Source organism: Triplophysa dalaica, chromosome 9, assembly GCF_015846415.1.
Source record: "Triplophysa dalaica isolate WHDGS20190420 chromosome 9, ASM1584641v1, whole genome shotgun sequence".
NCBI lineage: Eukaryota > Metazoa > Chordata > Actinopteri > Cypriniformes > Nemacheilidae > Triplophysa > Triplophysa dalaica.
This window is the reverse complement of record NC_079550.1, coordinates 1,249,001-1,274,405: the sequence shown is the minus strand read 5'-3', so window position 1 is coordinate 1,274,405 and position 25,405 is coordinate 1,249,001. Positions and strand designations below refer to the sequence as shown.

The 25,405-nt window shown below is 42.8% G+C and overlaps 1 protein-coding gene across 1 annotated transcript in view; it reads right to left on the bottom strand.

Moving 5' to 3' along the window:
- Nucleotides 1-1,336: 1,336 nt before the first annotated feature.
- aadac (arylacetamide deacetylase) overlaps nucleotides 1,337-25,405 on the bottom strand; it is a 36,511-nt gene continuing 12,442 nt past the window's right edge. Inside the window, exons 4-5 of the mRNA XM_056757768.1 lie at nucleotides 2,941-3,112; nucleotides 1,337-2,817 (exon numbers count right to left, since the gene is read on the bottom strand). Of these exons, the coding sequence (XP_056613746.1) occupies nucleotides 2,197-2,817; nucleotides 2,941-3,112 (793 nt within the window). The 3' untranslated portion in view covers nucleotides 1,337-2,196. The remainder of the gene's footprint in view (nucleotides 2,818-2,940; nucleotides 3,113-25,405) is intronic.

The window sequence follows — 25,405 nt, the reverse complement described above, 5'->3', positions numbered from 1 at the left end:
GGACATCTGCAAGGAAGGTATAACCCATCACTTTAGTGAGCTTTAATTGTTTAAGCTATCTATCACAAACTTGTCAAACAGATTTGTCTCAAGTCCCCATGTAGATTGTGCTGCTCCAGAGGTGATACGTCTTTATGTCAGTCTCAAGATTTTGCCTGTACAACCTGGGGCTCGTTTAAATAAGGAGGTTCAACCAACTCTAAACCTTGAACTCAGACTTGGTTTACTTATAAATTAGAAACTTTGACTTTTTGGTTTCAGAACATCTGATTTGAGTTAGTTCAATTTAATCTGGGTAGGCTGATCCTTGGTTAAGGGTTTACACCATGACTATAAAAAGCCATCATCGATGGAGCTCAGATATACGATTCACCATGGCTAAGGCACCAAAGAAAGCTACATGGCGGCAAAAAGCACTTGAGTTTGAGGCACACTCTTCGCTCTGCATATAATGGATTTTCTGATGAATTACCTTTATCGATTAATTTCTGCATGTATGTCAGTATTTAGTAATTTCTTCATTCATGCACTTTATATATACACTGTATTAAGTAATTTCTCATTGTCCATAAAAAAATATTCTCTGATGTAATACACGTACGGTGGCTGATGTTATTGTTGTATAAGATATATTTTGATATATCATATTCACTGTAAAGAAAAATGGTAACGTTTGGTAACACTTTATAATAACTGCACGCTATGAATCATTAGTTAAGCATCAGTACATAGTTAATTAATCATTTATGAAGCATTGGCCCCACATTAATAGACATTAGTAAGCAGTTTATAAATACAGCTATAAATGCTTTGTTCTTGATTTATAAGCATGTATATAATATGCTTAATAATCAAATTTTCATACTTTATTAAGGATGAATTCATCATTTCTAAACTAAGGATTACATTACTTACAAACCAGTTAGTTAGGAGTTGTCAGTGGTTCATGGGATCATTTAGAAAGTGTAAGTAAATGATTAATTAACTCTTTGAATGCACATTTATACATCTTATTATTCTGACATATAGTAACAGTTCCTTAATTTGTTAATAAATGCTTTTTTAACACACATTCCTGCTGTAATTCATGATTACTTAAGGTAGTTATAAAACATTTACTAGTTGTTAGATAACTATTTTTTGTGTGTTCATCTAAAGTGAGGACAATGTATGCCTTGTAAAGCGTTTACAAATGACATATGAGTCTGAATTCAAAAAACCTAGTTCTATGTTGAATGTAAATCTTAAATTGTGAGATAAGTTGGTTTGTTGAGACAAATTCTGCAAAAGATTATTGTACTTTCATGTTCATTTATTCCAGTATTTATTAAGTTTTTTACCCTTGTACAAGAGGTGTTTTGTTCTACAAAAGGTGTTCACATACCAACATACTGTATGTTATATTGACACCAATCCACACACAAAGCTTTGGGTTTGTAATTGCAAAAATAATATCAAACAAATGTTTAAAGCATTTTTAGGCTCAGGTCATTAATGTAATCACAATTCTTAAGTCTTAATATTATGAAGGCTAGATAAAGTATACATATCCTTGAACATTTTATTTAAGCCACAACATGCTTACTGCCCAATAAAAAAGTAAAAAAACTATTTAGCATAATGTCACATTGTTTTATTATGGGCTATTCATTCCATCTACAAGGTCACAAATGCAGTTGGTCCATGACTACTACATGAGTAATATTATAAAAGAGTATCCCAAATGACTTTATGTTGATCAGTGCATTTAAACATTTATATTAGTATGACACATTTGCTTTTATTTTGTTTCCTAAACCTACATTTCAAAACACCAAGTTAAACTTGTAATATGTATATATATTTGAAGAGAGCCAGTGACAGTTTACTGCATATGAAACCTTCAGGAAGGTAAAACAGCCAGCAATATAGATTTAATTCAGATAAATTTGTCAGAAACATATACACAGTTGTAAAATGTAATACTTGACTGTGTGAAACAGTTTAGACCAGTGCTCCTTAAAACCAGATTCTTGTGGCCATGAATGTTTATGCCATGATAGACTATCAAATACATCAAACGTGTGCCCTTTTTAGATAGAAAAAAGTGGTGTACTGTAAACTACAGAGCAAAAAACTAAATAAATAATGAAAAAGAAATGTCACCTGAACCAGTTAAACGAAACTGATGCATAAAGTACCGTTGCATTCAACATGTTATAAATTTAGCTTAAGCCATGTAACGTAGTTGTCTATCATTTTACGTCCAATCTCGAAGTCTGTGGGCCACACAGTGAACATAAGTGCACCATGAAATCCACCAGGGTAATGTTCATGTGTCACATCAACTCCAGCATTACGCAGGCGCATGACATACATTAAGCCGTCGTCCCGCAGTACGTCATACTCGCATGTCAGCACATACGTCTTAGGCAGTAATCGCAAAGTTTTGTCAGGCACCAGCAGTGGCGATGCTCGTGGATCTGCGAGCCAACTGAAGGAAGCAAAAGAGTGTACTGGGTTGTTTCCGATGGCCACAGGTGGGGCACTGTAATTGTAACTCCGTCGGTACGAATCCGGTAAATATGAACTCCAGTTCACAAATTTAAGCAGAGCAGCTGATTCTGGATTATTGTGTGTGTTTGTCATCATGGCACGGAAAAACGACTTATCGCTGGTGAAGTACTCGCTCCAAAACCGAATCATCAGTGTGCGGGTTAATATAGGCATATGCTGGTTCTGCTGATAGGAAGGGGTGTTAAGGTCTAGGGCTTGCAGGACAGGATAGATTAAAGCCTGGACCTTCAGGTGGACATTGTTCCTTGAGTCCTGCTGCAACTGAGTACAATTATACAACATAAATATACAACTAGACATTCAAATCACCACATTTAAAAGCAACATAGATTTATTGTATTTGATTTTCCTAACATTATACAGTTCTCCTGTACTTTCCCTTACCTGCTGGGCCACAGCAGCTGCAAGGTTGCCTCCTGCGCTGTCCCCCGACACAGCAATTCGTTCTGGATTGATATGGTAGCTCCTCAGAACGTCAACGTGAAGGAAGTACTTTACCACACGATACACATCCTCAAATGGGATAGGAAAATGAAATGCTGGTGCCAAGCGGTACCTAAACAGAACAAATTATTATTGGTTGTGAATAATTCCATTATTATGCATGTCAGAATTGGGTAGGAATATTTGAATAACATACATATGCTTTTGGTACAATACTGCTGCAGTAACAAAGGCAAAAATCTGTTACTAATACAATACAGAAACAGAGAAAAATTGAATTTCTACAAACAATGTGGAAATGGACAAACATCAAGTTGGGCAATCATTGTTATCGGCAGAGCAGTTATTAATTGTTGGTGTAAAACATTCCACAAAAACGTAGGAGAAAAAAAAAAACCAGTCCAAACTATACACACAGCCCTAAAGGGGTCAGCAGCCTAGGTGGGAAAGGCCTAAGAGCTAGCAGGCTTCGAATCCAGAAGGCAGACCCAGAGCAGAAGAAATAAAGACCAGGCAGGGCCGGGCTTTAGGACCCGGAGACATAGCCGACACAAAACATAATCACAGGGGTGGCAGATTGTAAAAAAATAAACCTCAAATATACAAACTAGGCTGATCTGGCTGAGGTCATGAAAGGTAAGTATGGAATCAATTGGTTCTGATTCCGATTCTGCAGATCGATTCATAAATTACTAGATAGAGTGTCAGTGGTGATGTCACTGGCTGTGAGAGACCTGACCAATCTCAAAATTTTATTTTGAAACTGCGATTTTTGTTTGAAAAATGAAATTGCAGGTTCACGAGTTCACCTGAGCAGATAATGAAGATAGCAGGGGTAGTAAAGGTATGCGTGTTTGGCGTGCTGTCCGGGGGGCAGGTTCCGAGCTCGCCGATTCCATCCGATCCCGGAACGCTCCCGCCCCCAAATAGGGGCGAGTGCGCCAAGCTCGGAAACGGCCGAACCCAGAACTCACCCCCCAAAGTGCAAGGATATGAGTTGGACAGCAGCCAGGTAGCGCATACTCCCCAAAAACAAACCGCTGAGAGAAAGGCTTCCTAGATGGTGGCTTGCAGTCGCCATGGGCTGAGGGGTCGTGTAGGTCCTGATGAAGCAGATGTTGTCGTGTCTTCTGGAAGTGAATTTCCGAGGGAGTTCTTCTGTGATCGTGAATTGGGATCATATTCCTGGGGCGAAACGAAGGTGGAAGGTTGGCTAGCTTCGGCAGGGTGACTTTGCCTGTCTGCTGTGGCAGAACATTGGTTGGAAGCACGGGCCTCTGTGGAGTTGTTCTCTGCGGCGAGACAAGCTTCCTGATGCCAGGCGTCTGCTGAGGCAGAGAATGGTTTGAAAGCAAGGGCCTCTGCTGGGCGGTCGCTGTGGCGACGCTGGCTTTGAGGATGAAAGGTGTTTGCTGAGGCAGAGCGTGAGTAGGAAGCAATGGTTCCCTGCGGGGTATTTGTTGCAGGTATGTTAGCTTTGAAATGCGTGACATCTGCTGCGGCAGAGTGAAGATTGGAAGCCCAGGGGTGGTCAATGCGGTGACTCCGGCTTCTTGTACGGACAGGGTGGAACAGAGCACGAGTTGGAACCACAGGCCCCTGCAGGGGCAGTCGCTGCGTGATTCTGGCGTGAGCATGCATGGCCTGTGAATGGAAAGGAACATGGCCTCTGTGGAAATGGACTCTGCGGTGAAGCAAGCTTCCTGATGAAAGACGTCTGCTGTGGCAGAGCATGGTTGTCATTGCGGCGATGCTGGCTTTGAGGATGAATGGTGTCTGCTGAGCATGGGTGGGAACCAATGGGCCCCAGTGGGGTTATTCGCAGCAGCGATGCTGGCTTCGAAATGCATGTCGGCTGCTGAAGCAGAGCATGGTTTGGAAGACCGGGGCAGTCACTGCGGTGACTCCGGCTTCTAGCATGGGTGGGGGTTTGGAACGCGTTCTGCTGCGGCAGAGAGAAGTATACATCAATGTGCCCCTGTGGGGGTGTTCGCTGACGCGATGCTGTCTACGTGCTGCTTGATGTTTAACTGCTGTAGAGCCATTGTGATCACTGCGGTGACACTGGCTTGTAGCTTGGGTGGGGTTGTGGAACACGCTCTGCTGCGGCAGAGAGAAGTTTTGAAGCCATGGTCCCCTTCTGGTATTGGGGGGGTGGGGGGAGCACGTTCTGCTGCGGCAGAGAGAAGTATGAAGCACGGGCCCCTGCGGGGGCGGTCGCTGCGGCGATACTGGCTTCTAGCATGGGGTGGCTGTAGCTTGGGTGGGAGTGTGGAACACGTTCTGATGTAGCAGAGGGAGTTTGAAGCAATGGCTCCAAGTATTGGGGGAACACATTCTGCTGCGGCAGAGAGAAGTATGAAGCACGGGCCCCTGCAGGGGCGGTCGCTGCGGCGATGCTGGCTTCGAAGAGGTGATAGAAAGTGATTGTGACTGCGCTGCAGAACACGGAAAGAAGCACGGGCCCCTGCGGGGGCGGTCGCTGCTGCGATACTGGCTTCGAAGAGGTGATTGTAAGGGATGGAAAGTGTTTTGTGACTGCGCTGCAGAACACGGAAAGAAGCACGGGCCCCTGCGGGGGCGGTCTCTGCGGCGATACTGGCTTCGAGGAGGTGATAGGAAAGTGGTGACGGCAGAGTAAGGGAGGAAGCACGATACTTCCGTGAAGAGGTGAGGGAAACATGCAGGGATTCGATTTTAAGTGGAGGAGAGACGTTCTGCTGCGCAGAGTGAGGGATGAAGCTCGGGCCCCTGCGGGGGCGGTCGCGTGGTGCGATACTGGCTTCGAGGAGGTGATTGGAAGGGATGGAAAGTGATTGTGACTGCGCTGCAGTGCACGGAAAGAAGCACGGGCCCCTGGGAGGGGGGCGGTCGCTGCGGAGGAGGAGGTGATAGGAAAGTGATTGAGACTGCTGCTGCAGAGTGAGGGAGGAAGCATAATACTTCCAGGAAGAGGTGAGGGAGACATGCAGGGATTCAATGAATGAGAGAATGACATTCTGCTATGGCAGAACGTGAAAGGGTGGGTGGCATGGAGTGAATTTGTCTCTGGTTCGGGGAGGCGCATTGGTGATGCCTCATCTAGGGGGTGATGCTTGAAGGGTGGATGCAGGCTGATGCTTGACGAGGTGGGTGAGGAGGGTCCGGTGTGTTTTCCTGATGTGGGCACGGTCGGTCCTGATGTAGTTCTTGAATGCGTCGGACGACCAGCGGCCGAGTGTTTGGATCTGTGATGTTGTTAGGCCTTTTTGGGCGGCCGTAGTTGCAGCGCCGATGCGGAAGGAATGGGTGGAAAATTGATCTGCCGGAATGCCCGATTGTGATAAGACCAGTTTAAGGTGTTTTTGGAACCAAAAACGTGATGCAGGGTGATTTGAATCGTCCACAAAGAGAGGGTCAGATGGAGATGAGGCCTGTGATGTCCTGGAGTGGAGGTATGCTGCTAATGTTTGGAACGGCTGGATCGGTGAAGGGAGTTTGGAGATGTAAATTGGATGACCACGTCTGGCCTGGTCTGTCTTGCTCTGCTTGATGAAGTATGAGATGGTTTCATGATCGATTATGGACAAATCAGCGATGGAAGGGTGAGCTGAAGGATTGAAGTGAGATGTAGTGGTGAATTCTGAACCTCTGAGAAAACCAAAAAACGCCAGGATGAACATGGCATCGAGGGTGCGTGCGGTGTGCTTTGTGTGGTAGCCTCTGCGAAGAGTGGAGATGCATTTTGTTAAGATCTCTAATGTGATGGGTTGCCTGGCGTCTCGAGGATGAGGTTGGGTTCTTTGGATGCCCTTGAGGAGCAGGGATGTCTGAGGACTTTCTATGGCTGGGGAAGGTGAATTGTGCATCAGTTTGTGAAAGAATTGGATCCCGCTCAAGTAACCTTTGATTGAGCTGGCTTTGAGATGTTTCGTGTTATTTAGGAAGGAGATGAATGACGTGATGGAGAGGAGGGAAAAGTCCGGGAAGGGGATGTTATATGAGAGATGGAAAGTTTTGAAGTTCTTCCAAGCTGTGAGGTATGACTGTTGGGTCCTGTGAGAAACGGCATTGATGATGGAGTTTCTGGAGGCGGTTAGCAGGGTGTTTAGAGGGTGATTTAGTTGAAAATTAGAGCTGAATAGGGAGGAACCGGCGTTGGTGAATGGTCTGCCTCTGGCGCAAGCTTTCCTGAATTAAGTCTTCCAGAGCGTGAGCCGAGGAAGCGAGGGAAAGGAGGTGCGAAACGAAGGGGCGACCTTGGGGTATGATTCGCATCGCGAAGTTCAAATGGCCCAGGATGGATAAAACGTCGCGTTTGGAGCAGTGCGGGGAGTCTAGAAGAGAGGAGGTGATCAAGATTATTCTGTCGATTTTTTTCCTGGGGCAAGGACGCGTGGAATTTGATCGTGTCAAGTTTGATGCCTAGAAACTCGACTGATGTGCTGGGTCCCGAAGTTTTTTCGGGTGCAAGAGGGACTCCGAGCCCCGAATAAACTTCCTGGACTGTGGATAGATGAGCGGCGGGGATAGATTCGGGCGGCGAGATTATCAGAAAGTCATCCAGAAGGTGGATGAGATAAGGAATGACGTGGTTATTGGAGAGAATCCAACAGATTGCCTCCGATAACATGTCGAAAATTTTTGGGCTGCTTCGGCACCCGAAAGTGAGGCGGACAGAAAAATAAAACAGATTTCGCCAGCAAATGCAGAATAGGTGCCAAAAATCGGGGTGAATCGGCATGATTTTGAACGCGGAAGTGATGTCTATTTTGGCCAGCCAGGCGCCTCGTCCGGCCTTTTTGATTAGCGTGATGGCTTGCTCTATGTCCTGATAATGCAACGAGAATTCGTCGAGCGGAATTAAACTATTGATGCTCGGGAAATGAGAACTGTGTGGGGAGACAGATCGAAAATCAGGCGCTTCTTTCCAGAAAATTTTCGCGTGGCCACGCCAATGGGGCTGACGCGGAAAACTGGAAACGGCGGGGCGGCGAAGGGACCGATCAAGAACTGGTTGTCGATCTCTCGTTTAATGAGGCGATCGACAGTGTCGGGTTCGGAGAGCGCGGAACGGAGATTAGGGCATACTAGGCTGCTGGTGAGGGCACAAGCGGTGCCGGGGTTGAAACCAGTTTTTAGACCAGACAAGAGGTAATCTGTGAAGGTATGGTCAGGGTGGTGTCTTAATTCGTGGGATAAATTCAACAAATTGACAGGAGTCGATAAGTATTTGAGGGAATTTTTATTAGCTTTTTTATCCACTGGGCAGACCAATCGGGAATGGGCGCCGCCGCAAAAGTTGCATACGTGGAAGTAACGGCATCGCTGTCTTGGACAACGGTCCGTGTTAAATTTCCTGCACACTTCTTGCTCTCGGGCGTTGTTTCTTCCTGCCATGCCGAGGCGAGATTGCTGATTTTGCAAGCGCGGAACGTAGGCGGTGGAAGCTTGAGGAGGCGAAGCCTGGCGTGGGGGTGGAGTAGGTGTGACGAGGGGACAGGCTGTTGTGCTATGCGCCACCGAGTGACACACAGCGCAAGAAAATTTTTGGCAGCCCTGAAAAGCCCTGTTGTGGAGCTCAGTGTCCAGTGCTCCCCAATACGGGCACTGATTCCACTGAGCTACTCTGATGGCGCATTTCGCTGAGAATAACCTGTGGTAGGTGTAGAAATGCGTTCCCCCATAAGCGAGCGCGAGCTCCGCGACTATAGCCAGATAATCGCCGAGCTCACGTCTCCTCTGAGGAAAAAGCGTGCAGATAACCTCTGTGTAGCGTGAGAAGGCTACAGTGAATTCCGGAAATGACAAGATGCGGGGTTGACTGTGGGACGTGTTTTTGACGGTGAAGGAGAGGTCGACAACTGAAATTTGTCGCTCGGCTGTATGTGGTGGGAGCGGTGATAACAATTGAAGGAAGTCAATATCCGCACCTGCTAGAATCTGCGCCCTGATGTTAGAGGAGACCGGAGGAGGTTCCAATACCGGAGCATTTGGAGGCATTGCCATGGGGACGGCAGTCGCCAAGGAATGCTGAGGCGTAACCTGAGTCGGAGAGAATGGATTTGTCGTGGCTTCCGCTGAAGCGGCCAATTGGTGCTTTCTCATGCCGCTGACGTCATCCTGGCAAGCGATGGCTGGTGGTAGCGGATCCGCTGGCCATGAGGCGGGTGCTTGGTTAGCTGGAAGCGAGGTGCTTTGCGGGTACATGTGACCGGACAGTGCTGTGGTAGGCCAGCTCGAGCTGTGCTGGTGGTTACCGTGCGAGGGAGCAGGAAATGTCCCGTCTGCCCCCACCGACTGGAGAATGGTTGGAATCGATGATAGCTCACCTGAAGCGTAGCCTAGCCTAGCTGATCGCCTGTTACGGTTGCATGGAGGTGGTAAGGCGTCGCCGGCCGCTGAGGTGTTTGGTTCAGGATGGTCTCGGCGTAGGCTTTGCGCCTGGTGCGGGTCCATCAGCTTTCGTGGCTCCTGCTTGGAGATTGCAGGCGGGAGAGAGACAAAAATACCGTATAGCTCGGCTTTGGTCATCCGCTTGCTGAAGTAGATGTCTCGGTCGGACAGCGCTGTGCGGAGTCCTGAAATGTTCCATTTCCCGATGGCTGGGATGGTTGGACGCGTCGAAGAGTAGGAAGATGCAGGCGAAGGCGGAGGGTGTCTTGTAGACTGCTGCGAAGAAGAGCGGGGGCGTTTTGAAGTTCTTTTTCTGGCCCGATGTTGTTGGCGGCCTCGCGAAGTAGTTTCAGCTTCGGGAAGCCCGGTGGCGCTTGAAGTCGCTGGCTCATCCTGATCGATGGCACTCTTGCTGGAAACTGAAGAATCGGTGTCTGACATTTCTGAGATGGCAAGATAGTCCTTCCGGAGATCATGTGCAATCCTTAGAGATGGCTGCAGGTAAGAATCTTTCTCTACTTATGAGCTGATAGGGTAAAGTCTATGATTGCTGATTGCGAACCAGCCGGTCTTAATTATATGCTCTGGCTTCTCCCGAACTTTGTTAATCTATAGTCATCCATTAACATCATTTAGTTTACTTACTTACCGTTGAAAATCTGGGGAAGGTAGGCAGGCAGTTTTAACACATATTTTTATGTACTTGCCCAATAATAACATTTTGGTTTACTGTAAGTTATGGATTGCAGCTGTATATATAAATTATTAAATAAGAAAATTATTCAATGTCTGAATTACAGGCTGAGTAGGAAATCCTGTCAGGAAACGTTTATTTTTCATGCTGGTTGGAAGTCTCTTAACATCCTGATAGCAATCAATATGTAAATCGAACCATTGGTATTTTTATAATTATATAGCTCTGTGAAAGGTGTAAGGTCAAATGTTGGACCAATTACTGCCCTCAGTCTGAGGTTAGCATCTCATTTCGCACCCCGTTCACACAGACATCATACGTCATCAGTGCGATGTGCAGGCAGTGGGACAATGGCGGATAGAGCAGGTACCTGGAGATGTTCGTTATTGTAGTAATGTAATTCACTTTGTACTGTAATGTTTTCTCACCGATGAATGTGACATGACTTCTCTTGAACCGATCCAATAGCTTTTGGTCTGTATGCGCTCATGTGTTTTGGAGGAGGCGTGACTTTGGATGATGATTTCTTACCAAGCATTTTTTGACAATTCAAAGTCAAAGTTTAAGACTAATCTTAAGAGCATTTTTTAAAGCGGGCGTAACACACAGAGTTTCTGTTAATATCAATAATCTTGAGTACCTATGGAGTAGTATTGCATACTTCGTATCTTCAAGGAGTATTTATTTTGATCACATTTATAAAAGATAGATACAGCTTTATGACTGATTCCGAAAAGGGGTAGGCTGAATTTAAGCACGTGCATACCCAATGTCAACAAAACACAGACATCAGTTTCACTCACCGCATTCAGTTCATGTCCAGCATCTTTTAGCGCTGGGACCATGGGCGTAAATCCCGGGGGGGACGGAGGGGACACGACCCCCTCCATCCGAGGGTTGTTCCCCCTGCATCAATTAAATATATTTATGACAATAGAGAATTCGAGTTTATGTTTACCTAAACTAATTGTGTAACTAATTGTGTAATTAGAAGAAAATACAAACGCAAAAATGCGTTTTAAGTTTAGAAACTGTTGAGTTCCCCCTCCCCTGCCTCTAAAAGTGGTTTGGCCCACTGCCTACTCTCCCAGTTCATATCACCTGCGCATTGCGCAACCGATTCAAGACAGGTATGCGCCTCAATTCATCAGAGGTTGTTGAACTCCAGTAAGAATGTTATTTTATTCACTTTAAATGAAGTGATTCTCTTTAATGTAGTTGATGCTGATTCATTAATAAATTAGTTATTGCAAAAAATGCTGATTACTGATGTACACTCACTTAAAGGATTATTAGGAACACCTGTTCAATTTCTTGCAATTATGGTGGTGGTGTAATGGTGTGGGGGATGTTTCTTGGCACACTTTAGGCCCCTTAGTGCCAATTGGGCATTGTTTAAATGCCACGGCTTACCTGGGCATTGTTTCTGACCATGTACCCATCCTCTGATGGCTATCTCCACCAGGGGAATGCACCATGTCACAAAGCTCAAATCATTTCAAATGGATTTCTTGAACACGACAGTGTTCACTGTACTAAAATGGCTCCCACAGTCACTAGATCTCCACCCAATAGAGCATCTTTGGGATGTAGTGGAACGGGAGCTTCATGAATCCCACAAATCTCCATCAACTGCAAGATGCTATCCTATCAATATGGGCCAACATTACTAAAGAATGCTTTCAGCACCTTGTTGAATCAATGCCACGCAGAATTAAGACAGTTCTGAAGGCGAAAGGGGGTCGAATACAGTATTAGTATGGTGTTCCTAATAATCCTTTAGGTGAGTGTATATTAAAATGAATCTGCTATGTAAGCAATTAAAACGTTACTTTGCTAGTTAACGTTAGCTTGTTACATAGGACGTCACACAATGTAACTAACACGCCGAAGCCGTTTCCAATGCATTGCTTTAATTTTGGCAACCTGGCAAGATGTGAACATTAACGGCCACAATTAGCCACCGATCCTGCCATTTAGTTCCGTGTCACACACAGCAGTGCCCATACCGGTTACAATTTTGTATCGATGGCACTATATCTAGCATCCACAAAATGTGTACAGCTTTCATTCAGTTGGAGAAGGTTGTTTTCCCAGCATCTATTGTGTTCAGTATGTGCGCGGCGGATAAGCTAAACATTCAGTTTACTGAAACTCGGGCGATTCATCAACGAGTACAACACAGAATTTAGGCATCTGTCACTGTTACTGACTGTTTGTTTGGCTACACGAACATGAACAAAGTTTGTTGCTGGAGGGAGTGCACTACAGGGGAAAAAAACAACCAATCAGTTTCAAACGATCTCCAAATACAGCGCTATATCCTCCGTTTATATAACATTCATCACCCAAATGCAGTGAACAAACAAATACCCTAACTTTTCCCGAACATATGCTCTCTCTCTCTCCTGCTTACAAGTGAAAGTGATGTCTGCACATGCTCCTTCTCCCGCTCTAATGTGGCTGTGCCTCGTGCTTTTCATGTGGGAGCTTTGTCCAATAAGGGACTAAGAATAGTTGTTGCAAAACTTTCCTCCTTAACAACAAAAGAATGGTCTAAATGGGTATACACCTATATACCCACTTTTTATGCTTGTCTCCATGTTATTCGGTGTAGTAGAGTAGGCGGGGCGAGACCGTGGTTCGAGTCCGGTGAGTAATTGTGAATTGGCGCCAGCTGTGCGCACACCGGCCTCGAATCACTTAGGAGATGAGAGCATATAAAAGGAACGAGCGACCGGACCCTCGTAGAGAGAGGACCGGGCCCGAACTTATGTTATGTTTGTATTTATATTTATGTTCATGTTTTGTTCGCCGGCGGTCGTCCGTGATGGACCGCCGGCTGTTAAATTACTTTATTAAATGTTTTGAATGTTGCCGGTTCCCGACTCCTTCCTTCCATTTTATTGAATCTGTATTACATTCGGCCTCACCTATAACCTCAAAGGGATGTGTGCTTAGTTATATTCTGTTTATATTTACATTCTTGTACAAACTACAGGTCAATGTACTTACAATTCTTGCATGTGTCGTATCTAAATGTTTCCCTTTTCATTCCTTACAAGATGATGTATAGCAAAGTAATGGTTTTTATATCATACTCATTTTATATTATTCTAAGAGTATTACTGCTCGAAACTTCATGGCGACCCTAAATCCAAATGAGCTAATGAGCAGGACACAGAATCATTGATTTCCTGCCCAAAATCATCTCATTGCATTGGATCGCCCCCCTTGGATGGGCGTGAAACCCCCAGGCTTAAAACATCTGTGCGCGGAGGAAACCATGATCTCTCGTGTTCGCGCGTTCCTGCTCAACCACCTCCTGAGACCTGTCTCTCTCTCCTTGGAGACAGCTTCTTCCGGCAGTTTTACTTCGTCTATGTTCGTTTTACTTTCGTCAGCAAATCCAGTTCTAAGAAAGGATTCGACGGATCGAAACCATCAGGACTCTGAAAACCCTTTTCCACGGGCACAAGAACTTGTCCAAGCATTCTCAGGAAACCAATGCAAGTATAGATCCAATATTCTAAACAGCTCCGTTTAAGCCATAACGCCTTCCTTGGTAAACAAGAAGATTGTCCTCGATGTTTTATGCAGATGTGAATAGCTGTTTGTAATACTGCCACTTTTGTTTGTTATTCTCAATTCAATTCAATTCAATTCAATTCAATTCAATTCAATTCAATTCAATTCAAGTTTATTTATATTGCGCTTCTCACAATGTGCATTGTTCCAAAGCAGCTTTACAGGAGCAAACAGGAAAAACAGAAAAGGTAAAACACAGCACAGTGCATTGTGTTTATAGAACAAGCAAGATCATTCTAATAAATAATATCTCATTAATAAATAAATAAATGCAGTCTCCCGGTGAGCATGCCAACACTGCCCTGCTGTGGCGAGGAACCCAAACTCCAATGATTGATTAATGGAGAATAAATCCTCTGGAGAAACCAGACTCCAGAAACCAGATTAGGGAGAATGTGTCTGACCCTTGAATAGTATTAGGAAGGCTATTCCAGAGTTTAGGTGCTACGTATGAGAAAGCTTGACACCCTTTAGTGGATTTAGGTATCCTAGGTGTCATCAAAAGTCCTGAGTTTTGAGATCGTAGAGAGGGTGATGGGTTGTAATGTGATAAAAGCTCACTTAAATAAGTAGGGGCTAAACCATTTATAGCTTTGTTAGTAATTTTTTTTTTTTTAAATCAATATGATACTTAATGAGTAGCCAGTGAAGCGATGATAAACTGGGGTTATGTGATCGTATTTTCTTGACCTGGTACTCTCTTCCATTTCTTTACTGCTTTTACTTTTTATGCGTTGTTTGTCTGTTGTTATGTGCTAGTTAGTTGCTGTATTCCCCTTTTAGTATAGTCAATAAGCCTGCATTTGTTATCTACACTCGAATTGTTGCTGTGTTTACTTATCTGTGTTAACGTCACTTAAACTGCTTGATTTCAATATAATTTGAGGAGCGGTACTGTACTACAGTAAGAGTGTTATGTTTCCAAGGCCAGGAAAGCAACATTTCTTAGAGTTGATATACGATCTGCTGATCACTTGGGCACAGTTTTTCAAAAAATTCAATCTGGATCAAATTGTGTGTTATGCCTATGTTTTGCTATCCAGGATCATGTGATCCATCTTACTTTCATGACAGTTTTTTAAAGGAACATTGTGGATTCTTTGTTATTCATTATTATAATCTTTTTTTGTGTTTCTGACTGTTTTCATGTAAGGGGCAAATTTTGGAACTTTTTCTATCTTCATAAGGGGATTTTGAGTAATGTTAGTGTATCGTCTTTTAGATCAAATACTTACAGTAAATTCAATCTTTTATTTTAACAAAGAAGAATAATGATATGTATACAGTATAATTAGGCCTGTCGCGATAGTCGATAAATCGATGAATTGCACACTAAAAAAAAATGACCTCGATAATTTTTCCGGCCGCGATAATTTCATTTGCATACTTGTTTGTTATCCGCGATTGAATGACAACTCTCGTTTCCTTAGCATAGGAGAAGTGAACCCTCTTGTCAGTTGCATTGTCTTTTGTGTGGGGAGGCGGCGCTTGTCAGTCACATGGACTTTGTGTGGGAAGGCGGGAGTGTTTGAGGCGACTGCAGAGAAGAGCGAAAAGACGAGACGCAAGTTGTGACATGGAATTGGTTTCAAAGCCAAACGCGACAGCTGCAGTGTGGGAGCACTTCGGATTCAAACCAAATGACTGTGGTGAACCACTTAACCTGAGCGAGCCGGTATGTCGCATTTGTTTTAAAACAGTATTGACTAAAACCGGTAACACAACAAACATGCACATGCACCTAAAACACAATCATCCGTTGCAGTTTTCCCAGATGGGAAAAAAAAAAGCTATAACAGACGGGCCGTCTTCGTCTTCCCGACGGTGCACCATAACTGGGGCATTTAGTCGACAAACAAAGTACAAACAGGACAGTGCAAAATGGTGTGCACTCACCGACAGTGTAGTTCGCTAGATTGCTAAAGAGAGGCTGCCGTTTAGTATCGTCGAAAAGCCGGCATTTCGATGAATGCTGCAAACATTTGACAGCCAGTATGAATTGCCTGGGAGAACATACGTGTCACAAACGGCAATTCCACAACTGTACAAAAGCATTAAAGATAGCATACTAAACGAGATCAAAGACATCCAATTTTTCTCTGCCACTACGGATATGTGGTCAAGTTCAAACATGACCCCCTATATGAGCTTTACTATACACTATATAAGTGCTGACTGGAGCCTGCACTCCAAGTGTTTAGAGTCCAGGTATGTCCCAGATAACCATACTGCTGACACCCTTGGAGAAAACCTGAAGTCTGCTGTAGCAGATTGGGGACTGGATGAGCACAAACTAGTTTGCATCACTACAGATAATGGTGCTAACATTGTTGCTGCAATAAGGAATCTTGGCTGGCCATGGCTCAATTGCTTTGGTCACAACCTCCATCTCGCTGTGTCCCATGGTCTGGACAGCAACAAAGATCGGACAGCGCGTGCCATAGGACTCTGTAAAGGTTTGGTCAACACATTCAACCTGAGCTGGCTTAAGAGGAGAGACCTGAGGAAGGCACAGAGTGAGGCTAATCTCCCCCAACACAGTCTAATACTGGTGAGTGATGTTTGATTTATACATAAAATATTTATAAAATATGCTCATTTCGGTTCATTTTCCTGACCGACAACCGCCGCTCGTTATCCGATTTTTATCCGTTAATATTATAAGATTATAATATTGAATTGGCATTAAGTAAAAAATAAAATTGACACGTGTCTGTGATCCGTTAAAAATAAAAATCACGGGTTTATTTTAACGTGCAAACATCCAGAACAGATCAACAACAGAACCTGGATTCACATAAAATTCAAGCACCTGCAGCATTTCTGACAGTGACAACAGAAAAAAAACAATAAAATAATATAAATAAAAAACATAAGATAGGCCTACAATAAATATATTTTATTAACTTAAATAATTAACAAATTATGATGACAAAAAGAAAACACTGAATCAATTTGAAGCTTTGAAAATAAATGGCATTTTTTCATCAATTAAAAAAATAGCAGGCCTACCTTAATCCACATCTTGGATTATATATATATATATATATATATATATTACCATGCAGCAAAAAAAAAAAAAACTTTAACATAGTATTATAATCGGTCAAAATGTTTACTTTCGTTTAACGGTTAAATGGTCAATATGAGCATTAATAAAAATAATGGACATGTAAAAAGAAGTTATTTTATTTAAGAATGTTGATAGACAAACTAATGAACAAGAACAATATTATCTTTCACACAGGATGTTGTCACACGATGGGGCACTAAGCAGAAGATGGTAGAGAGGGTGCTGGAGCAACTCCCAGCCATAAGACGTGTCCTGGTTGAAGACAAAAAACATAGCCACCTCAACCCAACCTGGTAGGATGTTGCTGTGTTGGAGTCTATCAACGCAGCAATGAAACCACTGGCTGACTTCACAGACATCCTCTCAGGGGAAAATACGTCACGGTGTCCTCGATTAAGCCTGTGTTGGAACTGATTAAAGACGACCTTCTCTCTCCAGGCCCTGATGATACTGCACTTACAGCCAGTATTAAACAAAACATGTGCAGGGTACTGACTGAAAAATACAGGTCACCTGCAATCAATGTCCTACTTAGAAAGGCCACCCTTTTGGATCCAAGGTATCGTGGCAGCATGGAGGAGGCAGGTGCATTGGATGATGTCAAACATCAGCTTGTGCAAGAGCTACTGGACTTAGGACCAGAAGAAAGTGGAGAAGGTACAAGTGGTGAGAGCTGCAGCAAAGCCACTGGAGGAAATGAGGATGAACCTACTGCTGCCGCACTCACCAAGAAGAAGAGGCTGAGTGAGCTTCTTCAAAACAGAAGAGCTCGTTATCTCAGTCAGGCCCATCATGCTGCATTTCCAAAAAGAGTGCAGACTGATGCAGAGCTGACTAAGTTCCTCCAAGAGGATGCAATTGATGCATCTTGTGATCCCTTGGTGTGGTGGCATGACAATCAAATAAGATATCCTTTGATGGCCCAAAAATACATGTGCATTTGTGCTACAAGCACCAGCTCTGAGAGGATGTTTAGCACAGCTGGCAACATTGCTACTCCTGAGAGATCCTGCCTTAAGCCACACAAAGTCAACATGTTGGTATTTCTTGCACGGAATCTGCCATAAAATCTCTATCTCTCTCTCTCATCATTGGTGTACATAGACTGCAATTCCCTTTTTTTACTGGAGAAATTATTTTTCAAAAGTTTTTTGCATATGGCTTGAGGCTTTTTTGTTTGTTTGTTTACAAAGGTCCTAACAGGCAGTTTTGCCTGTTATGGAATGCATGTTTCGCCTATTGTTTAATATTTTTTGAAGTGCAATTTTGTTTACATCCATTTTATTTATTGTTTTTGGTATTTATTCAAGTGCATTTTTTGTTAACAGAGACTGAGAGTCCATTGCTTTTATTGCTTTTGGTTGTTTTGTTCATTGTTATTGTGGATATTTAAAATGTTTTCCCTTTTCAGTGTTAAATAGTCTTTGGAAATAAACGTTTATTGAATTTTGAAAGGTGTATGTGCATTATTATGCCATTATCATTATTCTAGATGAAAATGGTCTCAGATCGACAATATTATCGTTTATCGCGATAATTTCTTGGACAATTTATCGTCCAGCAAAATTTATTATCGTGACAGGCCTAAGTATAATATTATCAACAAAATCTGCAGAGGTAACCTGTGATGGCTTAGTACAAGACTGTTTAATGCTGCTCAAATGTGCCATTTATAATAACTGCACGCTATGAATCATTAGTTAAGCATCAGTACATAGTTAATTAATCATTTATGAAGCATTGGCCCCACATTAATAGACATTCGTAAGCAGTTTATAAATACAGCTATAAATGCTTTGTTCTTGATTTATAAGCATGTATAAAATATGCTTAATAATCAAAGTTTCATACTTTATTAAGGATGAATTCATCATTTCTAAATTAAAAATTACATTACTTACAAACCAGTTAGTTTGGAGTTGTCAGTGGTTCATGAGATCATTTAGAAAGTGTAAGTAAATGATAAATAAACTCTTTGAATGCACATTTATACATCTTATTATTCTGACATATAGTAACAGTTACTTAATTTGTTAATAAATCTTTTTTAACACACATTCCAGATGTAATTCATGATTGATTAAGGTAGTTATAAAACATTTACTAGTTGTTAGATAACTATTTTTGTGAGCTCATCTAAAGTGAGGACTATGTATGCCTTGTAAAGCATTTACAAATGAGAGTTGCATATCACTTCACAGTTTATTTTTCATTTTATATCAATTCATTTAATGTTAATTTATAGGCCTACGTTCGGTTGTACAATTTTAATTTTGCAGAGGTTTATTTTTTATTTTATATTAAATCATCTTATATTCATTAATATGTACAGCTGTACAGTTTAATTTCTTTGGCATCTTGAAGTAAATATTTCTATGTTCTGTATCCCTCAGTGTTGTGTTTTTCCTATTTCTGTTTAGAAGATAACTGAGCCTTTAACTCTCATTTGTAAATGCTTTACAAGGCATACATAGTACTCACTTTAGATGAGCTCACAAAAATAGTTAACTGACAACTAGTAAATGTTTTCTAACTATCTTAATCATGAATTACAGCAGGAATGTGTGTTAAAAAGCATTTATTAACACATTAAGTAACTGTTACTATATGTCAGAATAATAAGATGTATAAATGTGCATTCAGAGAGTTTATTAATCATTTACTTACACTTTTTTAAATGATCTCATGAACCAGTGACAACTCCTAACTAACTTGTTTGTAAGTAATGTAATCCTTAATTTAGAAATGATGAATTCATCCTTAATAAAGTATGAAAATTTGATTATTAAGCATATTATATACAGGCTTATAAATCAAGAACAAAGCATTTATAGCTGTATTTATAAACTGCTTACTAATGTCTATTAATATGGGGCTAATGCTTCATAAACGATTAATTAACTATGTACTGATGCTTAACTAATGATTCATAGCGTGCAGTTATTATAAAGTGTTACCCGTTAGGTAACACTTTATAATAACTGCACGCTATGAATAATAAAATAATTGTATATTTGTGGCAGGGGAGGCGAGTCAGGAAACCGGCAGGAAGTTAGTAGGTCAATGGCTGATCGTAAACACCTGTTTCTTGTTACACTGATTGGCGAGACACATGAGGGGAGGATCGAGTGAGAGTGTTTGGCTGAGTTCACCAGGACAATGAGAGAGCGGACGTTGGGAGAAACGGAAAAAATCATATGTGCCAGGGGGCTAGATATTATTTGTTTTGCTTCATATTTTGGAGATTATTAAAAAGAAAGAATCTTCTCAGCCAAGCCGACCCTGTCTCCTTCCTTCCTTGCTTACATTAGCCATTAGCAGAAGTGATCCATGCGCTCGCAAGTCTCCATCAAAAGCAACATCAAGCCTTGCTGGGGCTACAGGGAGAGCAGGAGAAGACTCCAGGGACTCTTCCAGGCCCAGAAGGATGACCGCGAGCTGTTCCGGAGTTGGATTGCTCAAGGTGGGAAAACCGAGGGAGCACCAGCGGCCGCCGGCCCCTCGACTCCCATACTGCTCCACAAGATGGGGCCCCAGGACGACCCGGAGGCATTCATAGACCTGGGCCGGGCTGTTGGCGGTGCGGGGACCCGGATCACATCATTAGGAACAGTCCAGTTATGGAGGTTGGTGCGGAGATCCGGATCCCTGATGCCCCGCGGTCGGCCCTCGATCAGGCTGGGTTGTACCAAATACCTGTGAGTATTGAGGGGGATACATATCAAGCCTTGGTGGATTCAGGCTGTAACCAAACCTCGATCCACCCAAGCGTGATTGAAACTTCGGCATTGGATACGGGCTGTGAGGTTAAGGTATAGATCTAAGATGGCGTCGCGAACACATCGCGAGGCTCAGCGTCTTACCAGATTTTGGAAAATAGTGTTAATTTACCTGGTTATTTCATTCGTGTTCGGGCAATTCAGTTATGCGAACCATAGCTATAGTAAACAGTCACTTTTGGACATCAACAAACAGTGTTCCAACATAGATTAAGATCATCCTTTCGACTTCAGAGAACTACTTCGGAGCTACTGAGATCACCGCGAATAAGCGAGTCACTCGCACCGACCGGAAGTGCTCGCCGTCGGCATTGAGACCGTAAACAAAGACGGGGAAAGCGTGGAGGGCTGCGTGCTAAGCTAATGCTTAACTCACATCGACCAGCTCTGCCTAGCATTTTCCTTGCCAAGGTACAGTCTCTGATGAACAAGATGGACGAACTAAAGATCTGGACCCTCACACAGAAATGGCTTATGGACTGTAACGTTATGTTCTTCACTGAAACATGGCTCTGCAACGATGTCCCACACAGCGTGGTGCATATGGATGGATGCTCCTTCTTCAGGGCTGACAGAATAGCAGCAGCCACTGGTAAAAACAAGGGTGGTTGAGTATGCATTTATGTAAACAAATCATGGTGCACAGACTCTGTCATTGCTCATACCCACTGCTCTGCTGATCTGGAGTTCCTGGTTATCAGGTGCAGGCTATTCTATCTACCACGTGAGTTTACTTGCATTGTTGCTGTTGCAGTTTATGTACCTCCGGACGCTAATGCTAAAGTGTCTACGAAAGAACTTTATAATGCCATTAGCAAATTACAAACCCTGCACCCGGATGGAGCCTATATTGTTGCTGGGGACTTCAATCACTGCACTTTAAGATCTGCTGTCCCTAAATTTCACCAAAATGTTTCATGCTCTGCAAGGGGACACAAAACACTGGACCACGTTTATACTAATGTGACTGATGCCTACAAAGTCACAACCCTCCCCCACCTGGGTCAGTCTGACCATCTCTCTTTGTTCCTGCTCCCCAAGTATACCCCAGTCATCAAATGTGTGAAACATACAATAAGGACTGCTAAAATGTGGCTGGAAGGTGCTGACTCCACTCTTCAACATCAATTCTAGCACACAGACTGGAGTGAGTCTGCTGCCCAGACCACCACAAACTTTCAGATTAACATTGACGCTTTGACCAACTGTGTCTTGGAGCACATCAACAGATGTGTGGGCAGGGTGACCACAAACAAAAAAATCCCCAATCAGAAGCCCTGTATGAACAGAGAGGTTTCGCCTATTACTCAAAGCAAGAGATGCAGCCTTAAGGTCTTATGACTTTTCACCCTCCTTCCATCCGGCAGGCGTTACAGCAGCCTACGCTCTCGGACTAGCAGGCTAAGGAAGAGCTTCTTCCCCGAGGCCGTGACCCTTCTGAACGCCACTCCACCAATCTAACCGGCACCTGCTTTATTACTGCACTGGTCAAAGTATTTTACATTCATGTATTTTCACTACTCATATTTTGCACAAACTGCACATTGTTCTAACTAGAGCACTAGTTTACTAGTACAAAGCACAGTAAACTATTCTATAAAAATATCATTGCACTACTGTTATTTGCATAGAATACATTTTAACAATACTTTGCACACTCATCCAAATGTATTTATTACTACTGTTCTCACGTTGCTGCTGTTCATAATGTGTATTTATAATCCTACATTGCTCTGTTCATAATGTATATACAATCTCTACATTGCATTTTATTTATTTTCTGTATATACTCTGCTCAAAACTGTATATAGCAACTCCACTGTACATTCTGTAAATCTTAGCTTCACTTACTCTGCACTTTTTGTATATATAACACTATACTCTTGCACTTCTGGTTAGATGCTAACTGCATTTCATTAGCTCTGTTCTTTTACTCTGCATAATGACAATAAAGTTCAATCTAATCTAATCTTAAAAAAAAAGTGTGTGCACGGGGAGGTGGTGAGCTATCCCTTAGTCTCCCTGGCGATCAAATTTAGGGGAAAAAAGAATACAATTGAGCTGTTAGCTTTTAACTTACACATCCGACATCCGCAAATTTGGCCAGATTTTAGTGTGTTATTAGGGTATTAATGTGCGGGTGTCTCTTGGAGTGAGCGGGGGGGCAGTGGCACAGCCTTTGAGAGGCAGACCCAGGTCCATCAATGACGGGGTCAGGGGAACAGGGAGTGATTGAGAGAAAGATTCTCTCATCGTGCAATGATTTTCCCCTGGATCAGTCTCGAGATGAGTCGCACAAAATGGGTTTGAGCAGGTCCGTGCGATCAACGGACAGCCTCTCCAACAGGCGCACTCGCTCACCTATCCATATTTTGCCATGAAAAAAGACAGGTTGTATCGAGTGACCCAAGTCACTCAGTCAATAAAAGATACCAGGCGTCTTACAATTGGTCATTCTAAAGAGCCACCAGGAAATGCTTTTTCAGGCGTCTCATGCAAATCCAATGGCAGGGCACCTAGGACAAACTGCAACACTAAATCGTCTGACGACCCGTTTTTTTTGGCCGGCTGGTAAACCTACCGGCCATCCCAAAAGCACCATTGTGCCGGCAATATAATAGTGGCGCTAGATAACGTCAATTTACACCGGGAGAGAAAGCCCTAGTAATACTCCCAACATCCAGCTCAAAGTTACTCGCCAAGTGGCAAGGACCCTTTGTGGTTACATGGCAAGTGGGGGATCTCAATTACGAGGTGGTAAAACCAGACAGAACGGTGAACATGGAGTGAGGCGGGCGACGGTGGTGGGCAGGAGGATCACCTCTCACCATCACAGATCACTGACGTTGCCAGGTTGCAGGCTCGTTTTGCCGATTTGTTCCGGTCTCTGCCTGGCCGAACTATACTCATTGAACACCATAATGAGACCACACCTGGAGTGGTAGTACGTAGCCGGCCGTATCATTTGCCTGAAAACAAGAAGAAAGTGGGTCAGGAAGAATAAGGCGCCATGCTGGATATGGGAGTCCAGCAGTGACTGGGCCAGCCCGATCGATTTGGTCCCAAAACCGACGGCTCGGTTCTGATTTGCATGGACTACCGCTGGGTGAATGCTGTCAACATTCAATGCATATCCAATGCCGCAGATTGATGAGCTGCTTGATCGGCTAGGTGCGGCTTGTTTTTATTCAACATTACATTTGACAAAAAGGTATTGCAGATCCCCTTATCTCCTTTATACAAGGGAAAAAAAGGCTTTCACTAAGCCGTTTGGATTACACCAATTTGTCACCCTTGCGTTCGGCTTATTCGGATCCCCAGCAACCTTTCAGCGTCTCATATGCTGCTGCTTACTTGGATGACATCATCATCTTTAGTAATGATTGGCAGCGGCATATGCAGCATCTAAATGCGGTCTTGAGTTCGCTGAGAGGAGCGGGTCTCACAGCTAACCCGAAGAAGTGTGCAATTGGGCGAGTGGAGGTCAGGTATCTGGGCTTCCACTTGGGTCATGGGCAGGTGCGTCCCCAACTTGACAAGACAGCAAGACCCTCATCAGTAGCAAATAAAATGTTGGGGTGGCACCCATGGCCAATGAGATGTCACACAGATCCGTGTATGGTGGTGGCGTCAGTTGCTGAACGAGGATCAGTGACCCTTAGCAGTATTTCTGATTTGCGCTTGAAGTTTAGAAATGCTTGGGAAAATGTAGCTTTTGTGGACGCTACCGCACCACTTGATAAAAAAAAAAAGCTTTGCTACTTAAAAGCTTTTTGATTCAGAAAACAGCGACACTACCACCATGCTACTGAGAAATTTAGTTAAACTAGTAGCTTTAATAATATTTTATATTTAAAATCCTTACAGCCATAATGTCTCAATGGTTTTGTGAGAATGACACTGCTACAAAATTAAAAGCACACAATTCCCTAGAATATCATTATATGCTGTAGCCTTTAGATAATTCTTTATGTTTGTATTGTTTCTGACCAACAAGATTAGAACGTATGAAAATACACCAAATAATTTATTTTTGTTTTAGCATTATTCCCCACATATGGGCGATTCTAGCGTTATGGATGTGACATTTTGCGTTATGGATGCAACATAAAAACTTTTATTTGTTACCAATATAATAATATTTAATAATAATAATTTGTTAAATATTTAAACATCAATCTTTGCACAAGTTTTTTAGTTTATAAAGGAAAATCAAATTTAAAATGGGAGACTGCAAACTTTGTAGGATTTCTGTGAATTTAAATATACAAACCTGAAGCAATTATACCTAACAAATGAAGAAGTGGTGCTCTTCACAGAACATAAAACAGTAACTTTATTTTAATTTTTGTGTTCCTATTAATGAGGAATATGGACCGCTGAGGATGTGACATTCCTGAAAATGACAAATACTTGCTTTATTGCTTTACAAACTTGAAGAGAGACATCTCATGGGTATTTGAACCAATGTTAACACCTGTGCTGTTAGTATAGTAAAAATATTTGGTAAAAACAAGGTTTATTTCATGGTAAGGTACTTGGTTGGCTGTATCTCATCACTTCCTGTTTGCTGAGAGCGCGTGGTTTGAGACAGAGCCCTGTCAAACTTTTGTAAATATATCGTTTATTCCTGTTATATCTTAAGATTTATGTTCTAAGATGATAATTCACAGAGGGTAAAAAGTATCCTTAAGTGTATCCCATACCAAAATCGTCATATAACGCAAAGATAAATTTGTTTTATACGATCATTCGCTATTAGCCCACAGACTGTTAGCATTCCCAGCCTTTAGTTTCTGAATATTGCCCTTAATGCTTAACTCACTGTTCTCATTATGACACCACTAATGGCTAATGATTCAGATATGTGTTTAACTTTACCTCTGAGTGCAGATG